At 41.5% G+C, this 22035-nt stretch overlaps 1 protein-coding gene across 3 annotated transcripts in view; it reads left to right on the top strand.

Moving 5' to 3' along the window:
• The first annotated feature begins 1586 nt into the window (after positions 1–1586).
• The window catches only part of LOC149231543 (protein SHOU4-like), a 42901-nt gene continuing 22452 nt past the window's right edge, over positions 1587–22035 (top strand). The window contains exons 1-2 of one of the 3 annotated variants that reach the window (XM_089379229.1): positions 1587–1932; positions 2169–3348. In XM_089379229.1, the coding sequence (XP_089235355.1) occupies positions 2377–3348 (972 nt within the window). In that variant the 5' untranslated portion in view covers positions 1587–1932; positions 2169–2376. The remainder of the gene's footprint in view (positions 1933–2168; positions 3349–22035) is intronic. The other 2 variants (XM_089379228.1, XM_089379227.1) reach the window with 2 other exon arrangements.

Raw genomic sequence — 22035 nt, 5'->3', positions numbered from 1 at the left:
TGCCACTATGGTATTGGAATTGAGTAGGGAAGGTAATAGTTTTTCTATTCAACAATTTGAGCTAAATTTATGTGACATAAGATTTTATGTTTATTAAAGTTTTATTTGTTTGAGGAGTAAGTTTAGTATTATAGAAAAATGATTTTAGGTTTGGTCTTTACAAGTCACGTGTTTTTTTGTGCAAAATTATATATAATTGAGAATTGTTTGATTTAAAAAAAGAAAGAAAAATGATTTTTTCAATGATAAATTTGATAAAAATAGATTTAAATTTATGCTTAGTAGAGTTTCACAATGATCTCAGTTTTGTATATAATAAAATGATGTTATTAGAAATTTCATTTTTTTAATCAAATCATTTGTGCCACTTAGGTCAATTAGAACATTAGACCAAATAAAAAAAATAATAATTTCTCCATCCAAACCCAACTAAACCCATGTGACATAAAATTTACACAACATTGAGTTATCTATTAAAATTCCATTATACCCCATTTAAATAAAAGTAAATTAATATTACAGCAAAATGACCTTTTCCCTGATAAATCTAACGAAAGTTTGACCTAAATTTTAGAAATTAATAAAACTCCACCCTAATCCCAACTATATATATAGAGTAAAAATCCATATTGAAATTCCATTATACCCCTATTTAAATAAAGAAAAATTAGTGTTACAGCAAAATGACCCTCCTTTCTCTAATAAATGTAGCAATAAGTTTGACCTAAATTTTAGGAATTAATAAAGCTCCACCATGATCCAAGCTTTATATATAATAAAAATCCAAGAAAACGACCCTCTTTTCTTTAATACATATAATAAAAAATTGAAATAAATAATGATCTAAAATTTTTGGCCCATTCTAAACGAACCTAAATTATCGAAAATTCACTCAAATTACTATATCGCAACACATATAATAAAATAAGAAGGAAACGAGTTTTGAATGGAACTAGCAAAATAAACATGATGTCAACTCAGTTTGTCACCTATGGAAAAAAAACGAGAAATACCAGCAACATAAATATGAAGCAAAGGCATTTAATGTTAAATGACCTCCCTCCATGCAATGTGGGTTAAAGATTCTGCCGAGGCACGATATGTCAATTTTATAACCCACACTGACTACAAAGCTGACGTGGAAGGTGAAAAAATAAAAGTCCGTTATCCGTCTACATACCATGTTTTAATGGTTAGCCTACGCAAGTTGAACTTTTTTCCAGCGGGCACGAGATAATACGTGGACGCCTGCGATATTTTTTTAGTCGTGGTCGGAGACTTGGGATACGAAACGAGGTCCACACGGTCGGCCACGTGGCAATCGAGAAACTTGCCGAGACGAAAGGAGCCCGCATGACGTGGCAGTGAAGCGACCGTCTTTATAATTCAACGTTACAAATAAAACGGCAAGCGGCGGCGGCCGGGAAGGAAAACCGGCGGGCGGGAAGCGGGATCTGGCCGGGGATTGGCGTATATTCCGTCAACACTCACGCGAAACAAATGATTGTGTTTCGGCACCGGGTGTAGACGGTAAATGGGGGAGGCGACTGGACTGGCCAGTGAGCACCAGGCTGTCGAGTGTATGGGGAGAGGAGGGGCGTGCAGTGGAGGGAGGACGGCAGCAAGAGGAGGCTCACAATGGCGAGAAATGGTGCGGAAAACTGCCAAAAGGCCAGCCTGTATTATCAGATCACTTACATTACTGCGACCTTCTTGTTATTCTTCGCAGATCCCCTGCTTTTCTGAAGTAGCAGACGTCCGAGGATCGAAACCCGCGGAGGGCCGATATTTTCTGAACTTTTTTGCCAATGAGCGTTGTCGCCTCGGGAACCCGAGGCCTGTTCTCTATCACCGTCAATTCTACTGCGTTTTGTCCCAGGGAACACCCAGGGGTCGCCGTCAGTAGAGGTCGATTGTTTTGATCTGAGCCAGGTTTGATTCTCACCAGATCTTTGCAGTTCATCTTTATTTCTCATTTCACACAAAATGCAGCAGGATACCGCTTGGTTTCTGCGGCTTCATGCGGATACACGCGTTTCTTTAAAGAAATGCGCGATTTTCTTGACAGAAGCTTGCAATTTAGTCACATAGATCCAATTTTGTTGACGGCAGCTTTAAATTTAGAGGCAGAAATTCATCTTGCTTTTGTGGTTTTACACAAACTGCAGCAGAGTACCGCTTGGACTATGCAGCTTTGCAGAAATAGACAGTTATCTTGACAGGAACGTGCGATTTTCTTGACCGTAGCTTGGAATTTGGTTTCAGAGATCCAATTTTGTGGACATAAACCCTAAATTTGTAGACAGAATTACTGGAACTTCATCTCTTGCGAGCAATTTAGGCACACGGATAGAGGAAGAGAAGATCTGGTCGAAAATGGGAACCAATAGTAGGATTTCGGCGCACCAGCTTAGCAATGGACTATATGTCTCCGGACGGCCGGAGCAGTACAAAGACAAGCAGCCGACGATGAGCTCCACGGCGGTGCCGTACACAGGAGGGGACATCAAGAAGTCTGGCGAGCTCGGTAAAATGTTCGACATTCCGGTTGAAAGTACGAGTAAGATGAAGAAATCCGGGTCTTTTCAGAAAACTCCAGGCCAAGGCCATGGAACTTCTAATTCGGGACCTTTAACATCGGGCGGAGCTCCCCGCTCGGCTTTTTCGGCTTCGGGCCCTATAAACTCCGGCGGGATTTCACGGCAGAACACGGGCGCAGGTAATAATCAGGGCTCGAAGTCCGGACCTCTTTCCGGTAATCTTGGTCGGCAGATGTCCCAGTCCGGGCCCCTGAATCGAAGCGGAGATATGGCAGTCGGTCCAAATCCAAAAGCTGCACCTTCAAGTGGCAAGAATTCTGGACCCCAGTCATCTGCTCCTCCTATTGCGAGGACAAACTCTGGTAATTTGCTTCCGGCAACAGGGCTTATAACATCGGGACCTATATCATCGGGTCCTTTATCGTCCTCCGGAGCATTGAAGAAGGTTACCTCTGGTCCCCTGGATTCTTCAGGCGCGCCTGTGAAGATCGTTAGTATGAATCAGAATCAAGCAGTGAGCAACCTTAGCAATGCCGAAGAATATTCCTTCCAGAAGGGATTCCCCAAGATCATATTTTGGATGGTCATCCTCGTGTTTATAATGGGGTTTATAGCAGGAGGGTTTCTCGTGGCTACTGTTCACAACGCAATCTTTTTGATTATCATCGGATCGTTGTTTAGTGTCATTTGCTTTCTGTTCACGTGGAACATTTGCTGGGGGAAGAGGGCTCTGCTTAATTTCTTAGCCTCGAACAGGGATGCAGACTTGAGTAATGCTCGGGACGGACAATATGTGAAAGTTACTGGGGTAAGTCTTTTGGTTACAAAGCTTTACTTGAGAAATTTGTAAAGAGGATAGTTGTATCTATTCCAACACCTTAAATTGCTAAAATATCAAAGAAATGCAAATATCATATCTTTTGCAGGGTCCCATGCTATTAACTCTTATTTGTTTTCCCTCCAGGCTGAGGTAGGTGTGCTATTAGTTTCGATCAACAGCCTGATTATTAAATTAGGTGGACGTTAATATAATTTTGCATTTAAAGGTCGAGAATAATATTTCCGATTACATGATATTAGAATTTAAACTTACGCTTAGTAAGGGTGAAGGTTTGTACACATGCTACACTTCCTATGACACGGGAAGATTTAAGCAAAATTCATGAATGTTGTTTTATCACAGTTCAGTGTTTTAGGTTGTTATATAGCAGTAATTTAATCATAAAATTCAGGCTGTTATGAAGGGCTGCAGAAAGATTGATATCACTGAACATTGGATTTATAGGGCATTCTGCATAGATCATGTAATAGAAAAATTCACTACTACAAGGCAGCTGAGAGACGAGAATATCATAATGTGCTTTACATACTATGTCAACCTTGATAATACACTGTCTTTTTGATATACTGACTAATACTTTTATGTTTTGTTTTTGAAAATATTGCTGACATTTTATTGTTTTTCCTTGAAAAAATAACACAGAATTGAATACGTTTAAAACTGTATTTTTTATTTAACAGCTCCTTAAAAGCACATTCTTAGCCCTCTGGTGTTTTATTTTTGTTTTTCAGCTTTTTCTTCTGTTGTACTTCTTTTATTTTTATTTTTTATATATTTATTCGTGTTTTTTTGGAAGTACTGTTAAATGGATTATTTTTTTATTGTTTTTCCTCGACAACATATTAATGATATTACTTAGAATCCAATTTGCTTAAAACTGTTGACGGCTCTTTAAAAGTACATTCTTAGCCCTGCAGTGTTTTTCTTTCTGCTGTTTTTTTGGTGACTTAGTTTTTCTATTATACTAGCATTTCAGAACAGAGTACAGCATAGCATGGTTACATACTATTCAAAAAAACCCTCAGAGAATCCTTCCTGATAACAGTAATTGGAGGAGCAGGAGATTCTTGAGTAGATTGGCTGAATCTGATCAAAAGAACTTAGAATCCTGGCCATATAGGGAAACAAGGCTAGAGCTAGATGTACCTGGACCTGCCCTAAAGGGGGAACCAGGCCATTAGACCCCTGGAGGCAGGAGCCGCCTTCTCCATTTCCTACACCCTGAAATGTTGCTCTGACAAGGTCAAGGTGTGTAAAGTGATTGCTGCTGCAGCAGGCACTCCCCTAACTTTGTTGCATTGCAAAGGCCCTGAGCATGGAGCTTTGTTCTTGGCATCTTGCAGTGCTGGCATGGGGTCATTTTGACATGCAAATAATGGAGAGAATGCAAGAGCAGGAGGATCGAAGACCAGAAAACAAGCTGAGAGAGTGGCTGAACGATCAGAGGAATGGGAGAGAGGAAAAGGAAATTACCTTGGAATAATCCTGATAATCTTGCATAATTGCCATTAGAATGCCGTATCATGACCCGGGTTTGCCGGGAGGGTTTGGGGGGGGGGGTTGCATGGGGTGAAGATCAAGCCTACCTTCCACATGCAGAACTGTAGCTAGCTTGGTCCCTTCATTAGTTCTACCTGCTGCCTCGTCCTCCTGGTTCTCTGTGCACCATAAATGCACAGATCTTCCACCATTACCCTGAGTAGGTGCTGTATTATTTGCTAATAAACTGAAAGGTCTGGCTTGTGTTTGAAGGCATTTAAATTCACAGCTCTTCCACCATCACCCTGAGCAGGTGCCATATTATCCACTAATAAAACTAAAAGGTCAGGCTTGTGTTTGAAGGCATTTGCTCCTCCTCTAAACACTGTAAAACTATTAAATAGCTATTTACTCTGAACAACATATGAAATCTTCATGAACTTGCTTTAAAATTTAACAAAATTTCATATTTCAAATTGATTGATTTGTTGAGAAGTACCTACCTGGTTTTCTGCGAATGAATTGGCTTCAGAATTTCTTCAGCTCGCTGCCGTTACCAAAAGACCATAACCTCCCAGCCAAACTAAGTACAACCTAGGTACTCAGTCCAGAATGCTTCTCAATTGCTGCACTCTGTTTCCCCGTGCCCAAAAACTTCAGAACAAACAAGGCTCAATCTTTTCTGTTGAAAAACTCTGTGTTACAAATTTTCCTCCTTCTTTCTCCCCCCTTCCTCCAACTGCCCCTTCCTTCTTATAAGTTCCCGTTCACCGACTTCCTCCATCTCCATGTCCTAATTTTGATACGTGTTGCTTTTATAAAACAAAATCTGATTTGATTGGGTGATTTTATTTGAATATCTAAATTTGATTTAATAAAGTTTATTTATTATTTTAAAGATTTAAGTTAATTTATAATTTTAATTTAATTAATTTTATTTAATTTCATAAATTTTAATTTACAAATTAAAATTTTAAACATTAAAACCAACATTTCTGTTCGTTTGAGGGTTTATTATATATATATATATATATATATATATAGTGCGTTACATACGGGTTCATACATACATAGCTATCGTATGGAGGCCTCGTATGTATGCTAATACTTGTATTTTGTTTATAGCTATAGGTGGGTCATTACACCTCATTAGAGTAGATAGATGAGTGAATGGTGCCAGACCCCTTCCCCTCCTCAAGGCCATGAACCGCTCCACGTGAGGAGAGTTCTTTTTGGTGTTGTACTTTTGATTTTATATTTTCTTGGGGCCTCTTATATCCCCCTTGTTCCTGTATGGGCTTATTTTCAAGTTGATGTCTGATAGGCAAATAGAGTGGAAAATTGTTAAATTTGGCAACTAGGGCCAAACTTCATGTCGGTCATCTTATTTATGGCAGCTGATATTTTTCTTGGATCCCTCTCATCGAGAGGTGTAGGATTGATCTAAAGATCATCCGATTCCAATAAGTATTCATGGAGATATGAATTTATTTGTGTTATTGGACAAATCGTTAAGGTCAGCTAGCAATCAAATAAACCCCACAAGTGCTCAACGTTTTAGTATAAAAGGAGATGACTTAGAGTCATTTCTCACACTCACTTCACTCATGATCTCTCTCCACTTGTTTTGGGTTTGGTGGCTAGAGAGATCTAGAGGGAGAAGCCCTAGACGCTGAACCTAAGATGCCCTAGTCGCAGTCTTATGAGGAGATCATCTTGCAGGTAAGAGGAGATCTAGACGCAGTCATGGAGGATCATGGAAGAGTCTTATACGCAACCCTAATCACAGTCATGCAAGAAGACCATCTAGCCACAGTCTTGAAGAAGATCTGGCCGCAGATCCAAGAAGCCCTAGCCGTAGTCAGTTCTAATACGCAGTTAGAAGAGGCCATTATCCGCAGCTAGAAGAGCCCTAATTTGTAGTAGAAGGAAGACCCCTAAGTTGCAGGAAATGTTGGAGAAGGGTCCTTTTCCGGTCGGAAACGAAACGGAAACGAAGAACTCGTATTGTACGACCTGGAAATGCGTTTTCGGCCGTATTGGCCTGTTTCTCGAGGAGGAAACATGGCCAGTACGGTCGGAAATGCCTTTCCAGGCCATACGACAGAGTTTCCTCTTCTAATTTGACTTTTTCTTGTATTTTTATTTTTATTTTTTCGCTTCTAATTTTTTATTAGGCAACTAAAATATCTTCTAGATGTCTCACAAGTTACAAAAAAGAGGATTTTTTTGAGTGGGGCAGCCTAATGTTCAAGCCTATGGCCTAGTGTTGATATGCAATTCATGTTAATGTTAAATTCTTAAAGTAAAAGTGACATTCTCCTTTATTTTTCATTTTCATCCTTTTACTTAAATTTTTAACATTACCATGAAATGACTCAGGATGTTTGAGAGTGTTTTCGTCTTCATTGGATTTCATATGGAGAAAGTAGAATTTTAGATCTCACTCAAAATCCAGTAGACTTATCTGTTTTTCAGGATTTCAGGATTGGGGGGATTGCAATGTTTCTATTGGATCTTGTCATGTACTAGGGTATGGAACTTGTATTTAATCAAGAGAACCAAGCCCTCTATGCAGGGGAGACTCCCAATAATCAAGAGCACGTAGGATACTAGGGTATGGAACTTGTATTTAATCAAGAGCACTAAGGTCGTTCGACTATGTAGGAGGAGACGTCCAATCAAGCACGAGACAAGAAATTCGAAATTTCTCGTGGCTGATTTTGGATATTGTAAATTTAGAGACTTATAGTTTATGCATTGACAATTGACAATTTAATCATAATGTAATAAATTAGAATGTATCATATATGCTTTACGATTGCACATGTTTCTTAAATGTCCTAATATATATATATATATATATATATTGCGTTTCCTCGTTTCCAAAATTTTGGGGGTCACGTTTCGTACCTATGCCCATTTCGGAAACTCGTACCTATTTCCTTGTTCCATGCAACTTAGGAAGGCCCTAATCCACAGCTAGAGGACCTTAGAAAAGCATGGTTACCTTTTCGTATGTTGAGGTGGACTTCTATTCCCCAATCTTTAGGGTGTTGAAATTTGGTACCGGAGGACAGGTGGTTCCCTAAGGTTTTGATCTTTGGCCTAGGGAAAAGTGTCCAAAAGAATTTAATTTTTCTCCTAAAGTAACTTTATAATTTTTATAAAGTTAAATCTAATTTGAAAGTGACTTTAAGTGATAAAGTTACTAAGTCTAATTTTAAAGTGACTTTATAAAGTCAATGAAAAATTAGAAAGGAAAAGTGACTTTGGAAATAAATGACTAAGTGGGTCTTTATTAAAGTGGGGTGAATTAAAAAATAGAAAGTGAGATTTAAATGAGCATTTAATCTCAGCCATTGATCTAAATCTATTTCAGCCATTGGATTTAGGGATCACCCAAAAGTCATTTAGGGTTGGGTTAAGGGAGGAAAAGGAGGAAAAGATCATTCATTCTTTCATGAGCAGATTGGGAGAAGGAGAGCAAGAGAGCAAGGGAGATTTCTGGACAAGGAGGAGAAAGAGGCAGCAGTTTGGCACACACACCAAGGCAGCACTTCAGCAAATCCGAACAGCATAAAGAACAAGCAGAAAAAGGCAGTTTTTGTGAGCAAAATAGTGGAAAAAATTATTTTTCAGCACGAGTATCGAAGAAACGATTTTCTGCACTTTTTCCGAGGGCTGTCCGTACAAGTCCGTACGGCCGTCCGTACAGTCCGTACAGTCCGTACGGTCCGTACTTCCGTACATCCGTACAGTCCGTACATCCGTACGGTCCGTACAGCTCTTACAGCATTTTTCAGATTGTCGTTTGGGCTGAAAACAGATAAGTTTTGCTTGCTGGAAATTTCTGTTTTTGCTGAAATTTATTTGCTGAAAATTTTCTCTGTAAAAGGCATTTTCCAGAAATAAAGAAGAGCTCTCAAACTGGTTTTCCCCAAGAGTTGTAGGGGGTTTTTCCAGGGTCAAGTTGACCAAAAATCACTGAGTTTAAATGTGTTTTTATGGCTGTTTTTAATTGCTGATTTTTATTTCTGCAATTTCCAGCACTCTGAAAAATTTCCAGAATTTGTGTTTTTCAGCAATATTTATTTTTTCAGTCTGTTAAATGTATGGCTATGGGAATGGGCATTTAACTATATGGGAGAAATAAGGTGAAACTGAAAACCGGGGTGGGAAACAGAAAATTTTACATGGTATCAGAGCTTGAGTGCTGAAGGGCAGTTTGGGACAGCAAAAGAGAAAAAATACAGCTGCTGATTTTTTCACTCAGAAAATTCCAGCAAGCTGATTTTTCATAAACAGCAGGTTTATCTTTACAACAGCAGTGCTATTTTTCAGTTTTAGGACAGCAAGATGTCATTGGGATTGAGGGTGGAGGATAGGTTGGATGGGCATTCAAATTACAGCGTGTGGAAGGAGAGAATGCAGAGTATCTTTGAGGAGGCAGAAGTCTGGGATGTCATGGTGCATACAGCACAACACCCTGTTGTTGTGCCTACTGATGCTACTCAGTTGGCAGCTTATAATAAAAAGAACAACAAGGGTAAGAGGCTGATTCTAGACGGAATCAAAGACCATTGCATTCCTCATGTGAGAGGAAAGAGCAATGCCCATGAGATGTGGACAGCATTGTCCAATCTCTACCAGAGTACCAATGAGAACCGGAAGATGGTCCTGAAGGAGAAGCTGAAAAACATTAAGATGGGGAATGATAGTGCAGCTGGATATCTCACAAAGATTACCAATGTGAGAGATGAGTTGGCAGCGATTGGAGAGGCCATTCCATCCACTGAGTTGGTGCGTATTGCAGTGAATGGCCTCCCCCGTTCATGGTTGAACTTTGCTGATGGGGTTTGTGCACGTGAGACCCTTCCCACATGGGAGAGGTTTTGGGATGATTGTATTCAGACAGAGATCAGGAAACGACAGCTTGGGGCAGCCAAGCCAGTTGAGCAGGATGAGGACGTAGCACTGATGGCAGGAGGCAAGAAAGGCAAAGGGAAGAAGCAGGCTTCCACAAGCGGTGGTGGAGGCAAAGGCAAAGGTAAAGGTAAACAGGGTAACTCACAAAAGGACTATTCCAAAGTGAAGTGTTGGAATTGTTAGAAGATGGGACACTATGCAGTTGTGTGTCCGGAGAAGAAGAAGAAGAAGGGAAAGACCCAGGATGTGGCAGCTTCAGCTGAGATTGAGGACTTTGCAGGTCGTTTTGACCGGGAGTTTGCGTTCACTACATGTGAGTCCTCTAGTGCAGGATCACCTGCCACACAGGTTCAGAGGGAGCATGCTTTTCCCTCGATTAGCGGAGCATCTACAGGTATCTGGTATGTGGACAGTGGGGCTTCACGTCACATGACAGGAGTCCGGGAGTACTTCTCAGAGCTTTCAGAGAGTGGCACTGATATTGAGGTAGTACTCGGTGATGACAGAGTTGTTAGAGCAGTCGGGGTGGGGACAGTGACATTTCAGAGGGAGTCCAAACCTCCCTTGAAGGTGTCAGAGGTTCTTTATGTGCCAGGGATGAGGAAGAACCTCATATCCGTCTCAGCGTTGGAGGACAGAGGATATGAGGTACTGTTCAGGGAAGGACAGGTGTTGATGTATCCCAGGGGCTCTCCAGCTGATTCAGCTAGAGTGATAGGTGTACGCCATGCAAAGGTGTACAAGTTTGCATTCCAGCCCCTTTGGCATTGAGCTGTAGTACCGACAACAGAGCTAGCAGTTCTGAGCTGTGTGAGATTTGGCACCGCAGGATGGGGCACATGTCTCATGGAGCCTTGAGGACATTGCGGGAGATCACTACAGGTGTGCCAGATTTCAGTACTGATCACCATGATACTTGCAGAGGTTGTGCAATGGGCAAGTTTGCCAAATCCCCTTTTCCCAGCAGTGACAGCAGAGCGACTGGGATACTTGATTTGATTCATTCCGATGTGAGCGGTCGGATGTCTCATGTTTCCTTGAGTGGATATGAGTACTATGTCTTATTCATTGATGATCACTCCAGGAGGACCTGGATTTATTTCTTGAAGACCAAGAGTGAGGTCTTCAAGCGGTTTCAGGAGTTCAGAGCTCTTGTGGAGACTCAGACAGGTCGAAAGATCAAGTCCCTGAGGTCGGACAATGGAGGAGAGTACACCCTTGGAGAGTTTGTTGACTATTGTGCGGAGGCAGGCATTAGGAGGGAGTTCACTGTTCCTTACAACCCCCAGCAGAACGGGGTTGCGGAGAGGAAGAACAGATCCATCATAGGGGCTGCCAAAGCCATGTTATATGATCAGGGGTTGCCATTGTTCTTGTGGGCAGAGGCCTGCAACACAGCTGTTTACTTGCAGAACAGGAGTCCGCATCGTGCCTTGGGGCACATGACTCCGGAGGAGGCTTTCTTTGGGAAGAAGCCTGATCTTGGTCATCTTCATATCCTTGGATGCATTACATACTCCTATATACCCAAGGAGGAGAGGACCAAACTAGAGCCCACCGCAGAGAAGGGTATCTTTGTGGGCTACAGTGAGACCTCAAAGGCCTTTCGGATTTACATTCCTGCACAGAGGAAAGTTGTTGTCAGACGGGATGTGAAGTTCGAGGAGGACAGGGCCTTTAGGAGGTCACGGGAGTTAGAGTATCTGGATCAGCCAGACCCTCAGCAGCAGTTGAGTCAGTCGCAGGGATCCAGTGGGCAGGGATCAGGAGGATCCGGAGGTACATCTATGAGGATGTCAGGTCCATCAGTGAGCAGTGGCTCGCCGAGCCAGAGGGGTGGTGCTCCGGGCAGCATGCAGAGCAGTTCACAGAGCAGTTCACTAGGGAGTCCACTGATGGACAGTTCACACGGTACCTCAGCTTCTACAGGTTCAGGTGCAGGCAGGAGGACAGCAGACAGACAGTCAGGAGTTCAGGCTACTGATGGGGATGAGGAGGAGGAGTTTCATTCTCCTATGGGAGAAGCATGCTCAGGGAAGAGGAAGCCCAAGTGGCTTCAGGACACCTTGAGAGATGCCACATCTGTTGCTGAGCCGAAGAGGCCGGTCAGAGAGAGTAGACCACCTGAGAGATTTTGTAGCTATATGGCGATGGTTACCAGCATCCTTGACTCTGAGCCTTCTAGCTATGAGGAGGCAGCTAGCCAGCAGGTCTGGAGAGAGGCCATGCAGGAGGAGTATTCTTCTATCATGAAGAATGATGTTTGGGAGGTGGTGCCGAGGCCTGAGGGCAAATCCGTGGTTACTTCCAGATGGCTTTACAAGGTAAAGCATGCTGCAGATGGCAGCATTGAGAAATTCAAAGCAAGGTTTGTGGCTAGAGGGTTCTCACAGGTAGAGGGAGTTGATTATGAGGAGACCTTCGCTCCCGTGGCTCGATATACTTCGATCCGCTCCATTATATCGATAGCAGCAGAGATGGGTTGGAAGATCCACCAGATGGATGTGAAGACCGCATTTCTCAATGGCTTCATACAGGAGGAGGTGTACATTGAGCAGCCACAGGGCTTTGAGGTGCATGGGAAGGAGTCCCATGTGTGCAGATTGAAGAAGGCCCTTTATGGCCTGAAGCAAGCTCCCAGAGCTTGGTACTCCAGGATAGATGCATACTTGCAGGGGATGGGTTTCACAAAGAGTGAGGCAGATCCGAACCTTTACTTTATTGTGATTGGTGAGGAGCCTCTCATTCTGGTGCTGTATGTGGATGACTTGATCATTACAGGTGCAGAGAGACTCATAGAGCACTGCAAGAGAGATCTTGCGGCGGAGTTTGAGATGAAGGACATCGGCTTGATGCATTACTTTTTGGGTTTGGAGGTGTGGCAGGAGGAGGGGCATTTCTTCCTGGGGCAGGGGAAGTATATTGTGGACATCCTTAGCAGATTCCACATGGAGGATTGTAGACCCATGTCGACATCGATGATCACCAACTGGAAGAAGCTTCATGCTTCGGATTCCGAGTTGGTGGATCCCACATTGTACAGGCAGCTGATTGGTTCCTTGATGTATTTGGTCAACACCAGACCAGATATCTGTTTTGCAGTCAACACGATGAGTCAGTTTATGTGTGAGCCTAGGAAGGTTCACTGGGTGGCTGCAAAACACATTTTGCGGTACTTGCAGGGGACAGTGGATTATGGTCTGGACTACAGGCAGGGAGATGGAGTGAGATTGGCAGGATACACTGATTCTGATTGGGCAGGTTGTGCTTCTGATAGGAAGAGCACTTCAGGGTGTTGTTTTGGGTTGGGTTCAGCAGTAGTGTCATGGTTCAGCCGGAAGCAGCAGTCAGTAGCACTGAGTTCAGCGGAAGCAGAGTATATGGCAGCCAGTCTAGCTAGTTGTGAGGCCATCTGGCTTCGCAAGATGTTGTTTGGCTTATTTGGTCAGCCGTTGAGACCTTCAGTGATTTACTGTGACAATCAGAGTTGCATTAAACTCACGGAGAATCCAGTATTTCATGACAGGTCAAAGCATATCGGGATCAGATATCATTTCATCAGAGACCATGTTCAGAAGGGAGCTGTGAAGCTTGAGTATATTTCCACTGATGAGCAGGTTGCAGATATTCTTACCAAAGCCTTACCACGGGGCAAGCATGTCTACTTCAGAGACAAGATGGGTGTGGTGAGGAACACCTTCCTCGGTAAGAGGGAGTGTTGAAATTTGGTACCGGAGGACAGGTGGTTCCCTAAGGCTTTGATCTTTGGCCTAGGGAAAAGTGTCCAAAAGAATTTAATTTTTCTCCTAAAGTAACTTTATAATTTTTATAAAGTTAAATCTAATTTGAAAGTGACTTTAAGTGATAAAGTTACTAAGTCTAATTTTAAAGTGACTTTATAAAGTCAATGAAAAATTAGAAAGGAAAAGTGACTTTGGAAATAAATGACTAAGTGGGTCTTTATTAAAGTGGGGTGAATTAAAAAATAGAAAGTGAGATTTAAATGAGCATTTAATCTCAGCCATTGATCTAAATCTATTTCAGCCATTGGATTTAGGGATCACCCAAAAGTCATTTAGGGTTGGGTTAAGGGAGGAAAAGGAGGAAAAGATCATTCATTCTTTCATGAGCAGATTGGGAGAAGGAGAGCAAGAGAGCAAGGGAGATTTCTGGACAAGGAGGAGAAAGAGGCAGCAGTTTGGCACACACACCAAGGCAGCACTTCAGCAAATCCGAACAGCATAAAGAACAAGCAGAAAAAGGCAGTTTTTGTGAGCAAAATAGTGGAAAAAATTATTTTTCAGCACGAGTATCGAAGAAACGATTTTCTGCACTTTTTCCGAGGGCTGTCCGTACAAGTCCGTACGGCCGTCCGTACAGTCCGTACAGTCCGTACGGTCCGTACTTCCGTACATCCGTACAGTCCGTACATCCGTACGGTCCGTACAGCTCTTACAGCATTTTTCAGATTGTCGTTTGGGCTGAAAACAGATAAGTTTTGCTTGCTGGAAATTTCTGTTTTTGCTGAAATTTATTTGCTGAAAATTTTCTCTGTAAAAGGCATTTTCCAGAAATAAAGAAGAGCTCTCAAACTGGTTTTCCCCAAGAGTTGTAGGGGGTTTTTCCAGGGTCAAGTTGACCAAAAATCACTGAGTTTAAATGTGTTTTTATGGCTGTTTTTAATTGCTGATTTTTATTTCTGCAATTTCCAGCACTCTGAAAAATTTCCAGAATTTGTGTTTTTCAGCAATATTTATTTTTTCAGTCTGTTAAATGTATGGCTATGGGAATGGGCATTTAACTATATGGGAGAAATAAGGTGAAACTGAAAACCGGGGTGGGAAACAGAAAATTTTACATAGGGTTCATCCTCCCTTATGTTCTTAAGGGTTAGTAGGTCACTTGCTCTTCTTCAATGGTATTTTTTTTAAGTAAGGCAAGATTTATATTATGCTTGCAAATTCAAAAAACATACAGAGCTAATACTCTCTATACTCGCTACCCATGACCCACGGATTATTGGTCTCCTTCTGTCCTCAAAGGCATTGGAGATGAAATAGGAGAATACACAAAAATGTCTGAAGAGACCAGAGCCCCCTTCTTCAATGGTATGAATGCAATATGTGCACTCAAATTCTGCAGCATAACCTTAGCACAATCTAAAGATCCTAAACCCATGTGAAGGAAGCTCTTAAATGGAATGATGATAACTTTAGGGTTTGCCTCCTAATTATGATTAATGTTTTAAAACTCCGACTCCGACTCCGACTCGGCCGAGGGTCGACTCCGACTCCGACTCCGACTCGGTATCGACTCGGCCGGCTCAATTTCAATGACTCGGTCGTTGTAAAAAATACATTAATTATTTATTTTTTATAAAAACAAATAATTTTAAAGATTTTCATTCATGTTTCCAAACACACAGCATTAGAATATAGATAGAAGACAACATATGATCAAAGTAGGCTCATGAATATATCCATTATATCAAAATGGCACCCAGTGCACTGTACAATACATACACGATGTTGATATAGAGATCAAAACAAAAACACATAACCAAGGAGGCTATAAATGGCCTCTACAACAAAAGTCTGTGACCAGTACTACTTACTTGGGAGTCAGAGCGAAAGTGGGGAGCGAGAGCGAAAACGGCAGTGGGAGTGACATTTTCAGAAGCTCCTGGTTTGGGTGCGAATCCCGGAGGATTTCGACAACCAATGTCACTAACATCAAGGTACATAGAGGGATTGGTGCTCTTGATTAAATACGAGTTCCATACCCTAATACATGACAAAATTCAATGGAAACATTACAATCCTCCAATCCTGAAAAACTGATAAGTTTGTTGTATTTTGAATGAAATCTAAAATTCTACTTTCTCCATATGAAATCCAATGAGGCCGGAACCACTCTCAAACATCCTGAGTCATTTCATGGTAATGTTAAAAATTTAAGTAAAAGGATGAAAATGAAGATTAATGAGAATGTCACTTTTACTTTAAGAATTTAACATTACCATGAAATTTGAATAGCATATCAATACTAGGAGAGGGGAATGGACCCCAAATAGCACTTAACCAATTTAGAAAACATCTTGGAGTCCCCAACAATCAGCTAAATGTTAAAAAGTTAAAAAAAATTAGAAAAATCCCTGTTTTTTTGGGTGACTGGCCAGATTTAATGACTCGGCCGAGTAGATGTGGAAACGGCCGAGTTGGCCGAGTCAGCCATGACTCGGCCGAGTCATTCAATGACTCGGCCGAGTCATGGCTAACTCGGCCTCCCGAACCGTTTCCTCCACCGAGTCATATTTCTGGGCAATGAAACGGATCAACTCGGCCGTTTCCATTTCGAATTGGCCGAATTTTAAAACTATGATTATGATCCACTACTTGGTGAATCCTGAAATATTTGTGGTATATTTGCTCTCTAGTATTGATTTTATCAACCCTATGTATGCCGAACACATGCTCTTGGATGAAATTTGATTGTCTCCAAGGACCCACACAGATATTTGCCTGATATGTGCATGGAAGCACTCTTTTTTAAAGCTATGTTTCACGAAACTTCTAGCAACCTGCCGTTTCGGGATGTACCCGTACCCGAAACTCCGAAACTCGACCATTATGTCATCGTCTATGAGAGTTAATATAGACGTGGTTTTCCTTCTAAATTGTCGTCTATGCGTCTTTTTCTTGCAAGATAATGTGTTATTCACTTATATATATATATATATATATATATATATATATATATATACACATTTATGTATATATATACATATATGTATATATGTATATACATATATGTATATATGTATATACATCAATGTTGCAGGAAGCGCCCCCCCCCGGATCCTAGGCCCGAAGCGCGCCCCGTACGGAAGCGCCCCCGGAAGCGCGCTTCCGAAATTTTTAGACGCTTCCTGGAAATTTGGAAGCGCTGGCGCTTCCGAAGCGCCGAAGCGCGCTTCGTACGGCGCTTCCCAGACGCTTCCCAGGCGCTTCCCAGACGCTTCCCAGGCGCTTCCCAGACGCTTCCCAGACGCTTCCCAGGCGCTTCCCAGACGCTTCCCAGACGCTTCCAGAAAAGCTTCCGGAAAAGCATTTAGAAAATCGTTTTTTTTTCAATTTTTTTTTAAATTTTAGGTGAGTTTGCTTGTTGGGGGTGGGTCCACCTTGGGTTAGGGTGACAAATGAAAGCAAAAAAAAATATAAATATAGCAGATGCTCCCTCATCTGGTCCCTTGGTTCCTAGGTTCCATGGTTCAACACCAACAGCAGGGGGTTCTTCTTCATCAGTTTCAGTGCCACGACTTCCAGAGGCACCATCTTCTTCATTGCCACCACGTGGAGGCCCGCCACCACGTTCTATTCGTGGTGGAAGGAGGAGAGATTAGTAGATATATTCACAATCTACTACTTTTTGTCATAGATTACTCATTAGACTTGTAGACTTTGAATTTGAATTTTGAACCTTTTTGGCTTGGCGGTGACCAAGTGACATATTTTGTAAACATTATTATTTGAATTTTGGACATGACAAATGTTGACAGTTGCTCACTTGCTAGATAAATCATAATATGCTCTATGTTTTATGTTTTATAATATGCTTAAATGTTTTATGTTTTATAATATGCTTAAAAATTTGATGTATGTTTGTAATAGCTAGAATATAGATGATTGTTGTACATACTAGTAACTACAATGGAATCATGGATGCCATATCTATCTTGATTTATGCAAAAATATGCATGTTTTCATGTCTTCTACAATTAATTTGGTATTTGGGATGTTTGTTTTGAGTATAAATGCAAAAAAAATATAAAAAATATATATATATAGCAGATGCTTCCGCGGACGCTTCACTTCCTAGATTTTTGGAAAATGACGCTTCCGCGCTTCCGCGCTTCCGCTTCGCTCCCGCTTCGTGCAACATATATATATATATATATATATATATATATATATATATATATATGGCGTTTCAGCCAACGTTTCGGCCGACGTTTCCATTTTTGGTTGGTGAAATTTCTAAACGTACCCGTTTTGGAAACTTCGAAACGTTTTGTCGTTTCGTGCAACTTAGTTTTAAAGAGAAAAGAACATGGGCTGACAGGATCATTGGTTTTCCAAATTTTCCAAAGCTTTCAGGCTATTTAAGGATTCTGATTCTTTCAGAGATTACCTGCTGATATTTTTGGTACTCAATGCAAACTGTCTTAAGATGAAACTGATGTTTTAATACTGTTAAACTGGAAGAGATGCATCTCTGACCAAAAATCTTATCTAGTTTGTAAGTACAAGACCAAGTAAATATACCAAAATGCATTCTTTGTAAATGTTGGCACATCTGAAAATTAACTACAATAACTTTTATAATTTCTTCTTGGTCCTGCCTCTGTAGCATGGAATAGGATTAGATACCATGAGTTCTAGAATAGGGGATATGCTTGATTGGAAATGTTGAAATTAAATTTGTTTGTTCAACAACATGTAAGTTTCAATTGTTAAGAATAATTTTTCTCTAAAGTATGTTGCTATATGAAGACATAGTAATAGCTTGGTTAGGGAATTGCGAGAATTGAACAAAAGGAAATGCGCTGCTCTAATAGGACCAAGTCTAAATGGATATTTTGAACAATCTGCACTTAGTATAAAATATCCAACCCCCTATGTCATCTTACGGAGGCGGGGTTGTAAAAAATCCTCAGACTTCAGCTACCTCAAAACTCATTGCTGAGACTTCCATCATTTGTTGCTTGTTGGGAGCTTTCCAATGATATAAATATCATCCAAATTTGAGCTCTGGACACAAAGTTATTCCCTTCTGAAGATTCACGCTTCCAAGCAGCACACCAGCATCTGTACCATTGCTGTGTGCCAGACCTTTTCTCCACCTGTCCCCACCTTACTGTGCCACTTCAGCTAACACACGGGTGTCATGTGGCAACCCCTGGTCTCCGCTGTGAGATACCATGCCCTTTGATAGACACATCATCATGCCACTCCTCTCTGGAGTCTGGATTCAGGATTTTCTTAAATCCCCATTACAGGCATGTTCCAGATCTTCGTGAATTTGGGTTGCCGGACTTCTGGATCCATTTGGAACTTTCCAAACCCCTGGATTCATCTGGATTTGGGGAAGTGCTTGCTCAACAAGTCAATATCTGGCTCTGGGAAAACTTGAAAGCCCCAATTATCTGAAAAGATAGATTTCCAGATTTTTAGATTTCTGCCACCCACATCACCTCTACCTTGGCTACCACCTGGCCTCCACCTCATCACAACTGTGCTACTTTGACCCACATCACCATGCCACATTGACATGCCATGTCAGCTACAGATCAACATGCCATGTCACCCAAAACATGCCTACATGCCTCATCACATCATCATGCCATGTCAACTTTCGGCTTCCTATTGGGTTCAGGAGTGCTCATGTGGACTCCAATGGCTTCCATGTGGTCTGTTGCTCTGGCATTTGGATCTGGGTTTTTTAGTAATACCCTCTTTAAGATTTTTTTTCTGGATTCTTAGGTTTCTGCTCCTCGACAGACTCCGGTGCCGTCCCTAGACAGATTATGGGTTTGTCTACTGCATCAAACAAAATCGGGATCCTCTCCCTTTTCCGGTTTGATTGACGGATCACCAGGCCACTAGGGCATCGGGAATTCTAAGAAAGGGTCTCTGAGCTCCAAAGCTGGTTCAGTTGATGAACCCCAACTGATAGAAATGGCAAGGACTCTATCAACTGATGGATTGGGCCTTTCCTTCGACCTTGACCATTTTGAGAATAAAATCTGGTCTCTGGTCCATGAACACTGGGCTATGAGGAGAAGTAAGAAAGTCTCCAAAGAGACTTAAGGCCAGTCCGGTTAATGGACTCTGTGCTTAATCCCCCTTTGCAGCTAAGCCCTCAGTCATGGCAGCTAAAAACCCCAACCCCAAATTTTAAAAGGGATAATACCCAAAATTCAAAAGCTTACACCAAGCTTTTCAGGCTGGTTCCAAAGGTCTGAAACTGACTCTGACAGGGCAGAGAACTTGCCCAGATGTCTTTTGAAAGCTTGGGAGCCTTCAACAGCCTATAAAGACAGTCCAAATCAACGCCACACCCAGGCCACTTCTCCATGGAAGACAGAGATGGCCAGTGGCCAACTCCATCACTTCACCCAAGTGAGATTCTTCTCACTACTTTGAGGGTTGAAACTACACACTTCAGCACCAGACTCTTACAAACAGAGAGACCAGTCTCCTGGCTTATCTTTAGAGAAAAATAAGGTCTCCCTTCACTGAGGAATTTTGAATTTTCAGGTCTTCTTACTTCAATCACGGGCACAGTGGCAGCTGTTCAATGCCACTGCTGGCCTAGCAATAGCCAGGCATACTAACAGAAAACATGAAGAGATGTAAAACTCAGCTCTTATATTATATTTCACAAACTACACATTACATACTCATCACAGGTATCTTACTCAAGGAAAGCTTCTGTTTACAGAGTTCTTTTCTGAAAGAAATAATAGCTAGTAGTCAACACAGTTAACTTTAATTTCAACTCATCATTTTAACATACTCAATAACCCAGTATAGCAATGGTTATGTAACATTGAACAATAATGTCATTTCACGAAAGGAAAATAGTTACACTTATCTGTGTCACTTAAGTTTCTCAGTTTTGCTGGAAACTGAAGGAGGAGCCCTACCCAACCATAGGCTCATCCACCCCCAGAGCCAGATCCAGTGCTTTGAGAGGAAGACTCACTCAGGTAATATCAGGGATTCAACAGGCAGAGAACATGAAGGCTGCTCTCCTTTGTACACAGGAATTTAGCATGCTGCCTTTTAGCTACTGAGGCAGGGACTGTTATCTTCCACGGTGTTGCCCCACTGGGCCTGCACAGCATAAAGAAAATTCTTCTTTGTTCTAGCAGTCCCTCAATACCTCCTTTGTTCTCAGTGCTTTTTTAGCATAGATCAAACAAAACTTTTTCAGCAAATTCCTTCAGTCCCTCTAGCTGAGACTGAAAGCTACAACACTGATTTCCCAAACAAATTGGGCAAACCACAGCTTCACATGGGCTGCTATGTCTCAGAAAGATTTCTCACCTTCTGTTCAAAGCTACAGTCTTAAAATCCACTTGCAGTTCTGATTTATTCCACATGTTATGTAGGTTTATTTTTTCACAGGTACAACACTGTATATTCCATATGAGGAGTATACATATACTGTTAATACCGTCAACATCTGTCATGTCAATTGCAGGAATTAAACTTGGGCGGGGAGGATTCCAGCCCTTCCTCCCAACCACTCAGGAAAACTGGGAAAACCCTAATTGACCACATGTTACATAGGTTATTTGCACATCTCTCTGCAATTCCTTTCTGGTCATTACACAACAATAATTGATCTCTCTCTGTTCTGTTTTGTTTTTCTCCATGCGCACAACTTGCCAGTTGGGAAATTCGGGGTCACTCAAGGATTGTATGATCAATTCAGAAAGCCACAGATGGTACATTGCTAATACCTCTGGGCAGTTTTGTACCACTCCCCATTCTTTTCTCACAACATCTGGCAGTTGGTTGTTCAACTACCAAATCTGTAGTTCTGAGAAAAGGGGAAAATGGGACATTAAATTCAGGTTAATCTTTAGTTGCAATCATGTGCCGACCACAATTTAGGGCATCCCCTTCTTCGCATGCAGGTTCTATTCAAAGGATCAATTAGTTTTCTGTCTTAGAATGTTGTTTGTATGTATCATTTAATCCATCTTTTGGTGTGTTCAGAGAGAGCAAGATCAATCAGCAGAATCTCTTATTTGCTGGGCGTCTTATTCCTTCTCCCATTGGTTTTTTCAATAGCCAAGAAGAAAAAAAGGGCATTCATTCTTCATAAACCAGGCTGTATGATTAGCTGATGAATTTCATTGCCAAACCTTAACAATCCTATTTTTTTTTTGAGATTCGTTGAATTTCAAACTTCAAGGTTCAAATTCCACGAACCCTCTGACATAGCTGAGACTTGCTGTGTACTTTTCCGTTGAGGGATTTTTGGACCATAAAAGGATATCTTCTTTTTTTAGTGTAACTGTACTGAGTACTGTGATTGAAATCTGTGTCTATCTTGACCGTTTTGAGCGAAATAGCCCTCCAACCCTATATGTCTTTTCCTTTTAGTGTAACAGACCTGTGATTGACAGTCTGTGTGTATCTTGACCATTCTTAAGCCAAGTAACCCCACAGC

This window comes from Pinus tabuliformis, chromosome J (assembly GCF_031772625.1).
Source record: "Pinus tabuliformis cultivar Carrire ecotype Pingquan chromosome J, CPIR1, whole genome shotgun sequence".
NCBI lineage: Eukaryota > Viridiplantae > Streptophyta > Pinopsida > Pinales > Pinaceae > Pinus > Pinus tabuliformis.
Note: the sequence above shows the minus strand (reverse complement) of the source record. Positions and strands in the feature narration are given on the sequence as shown.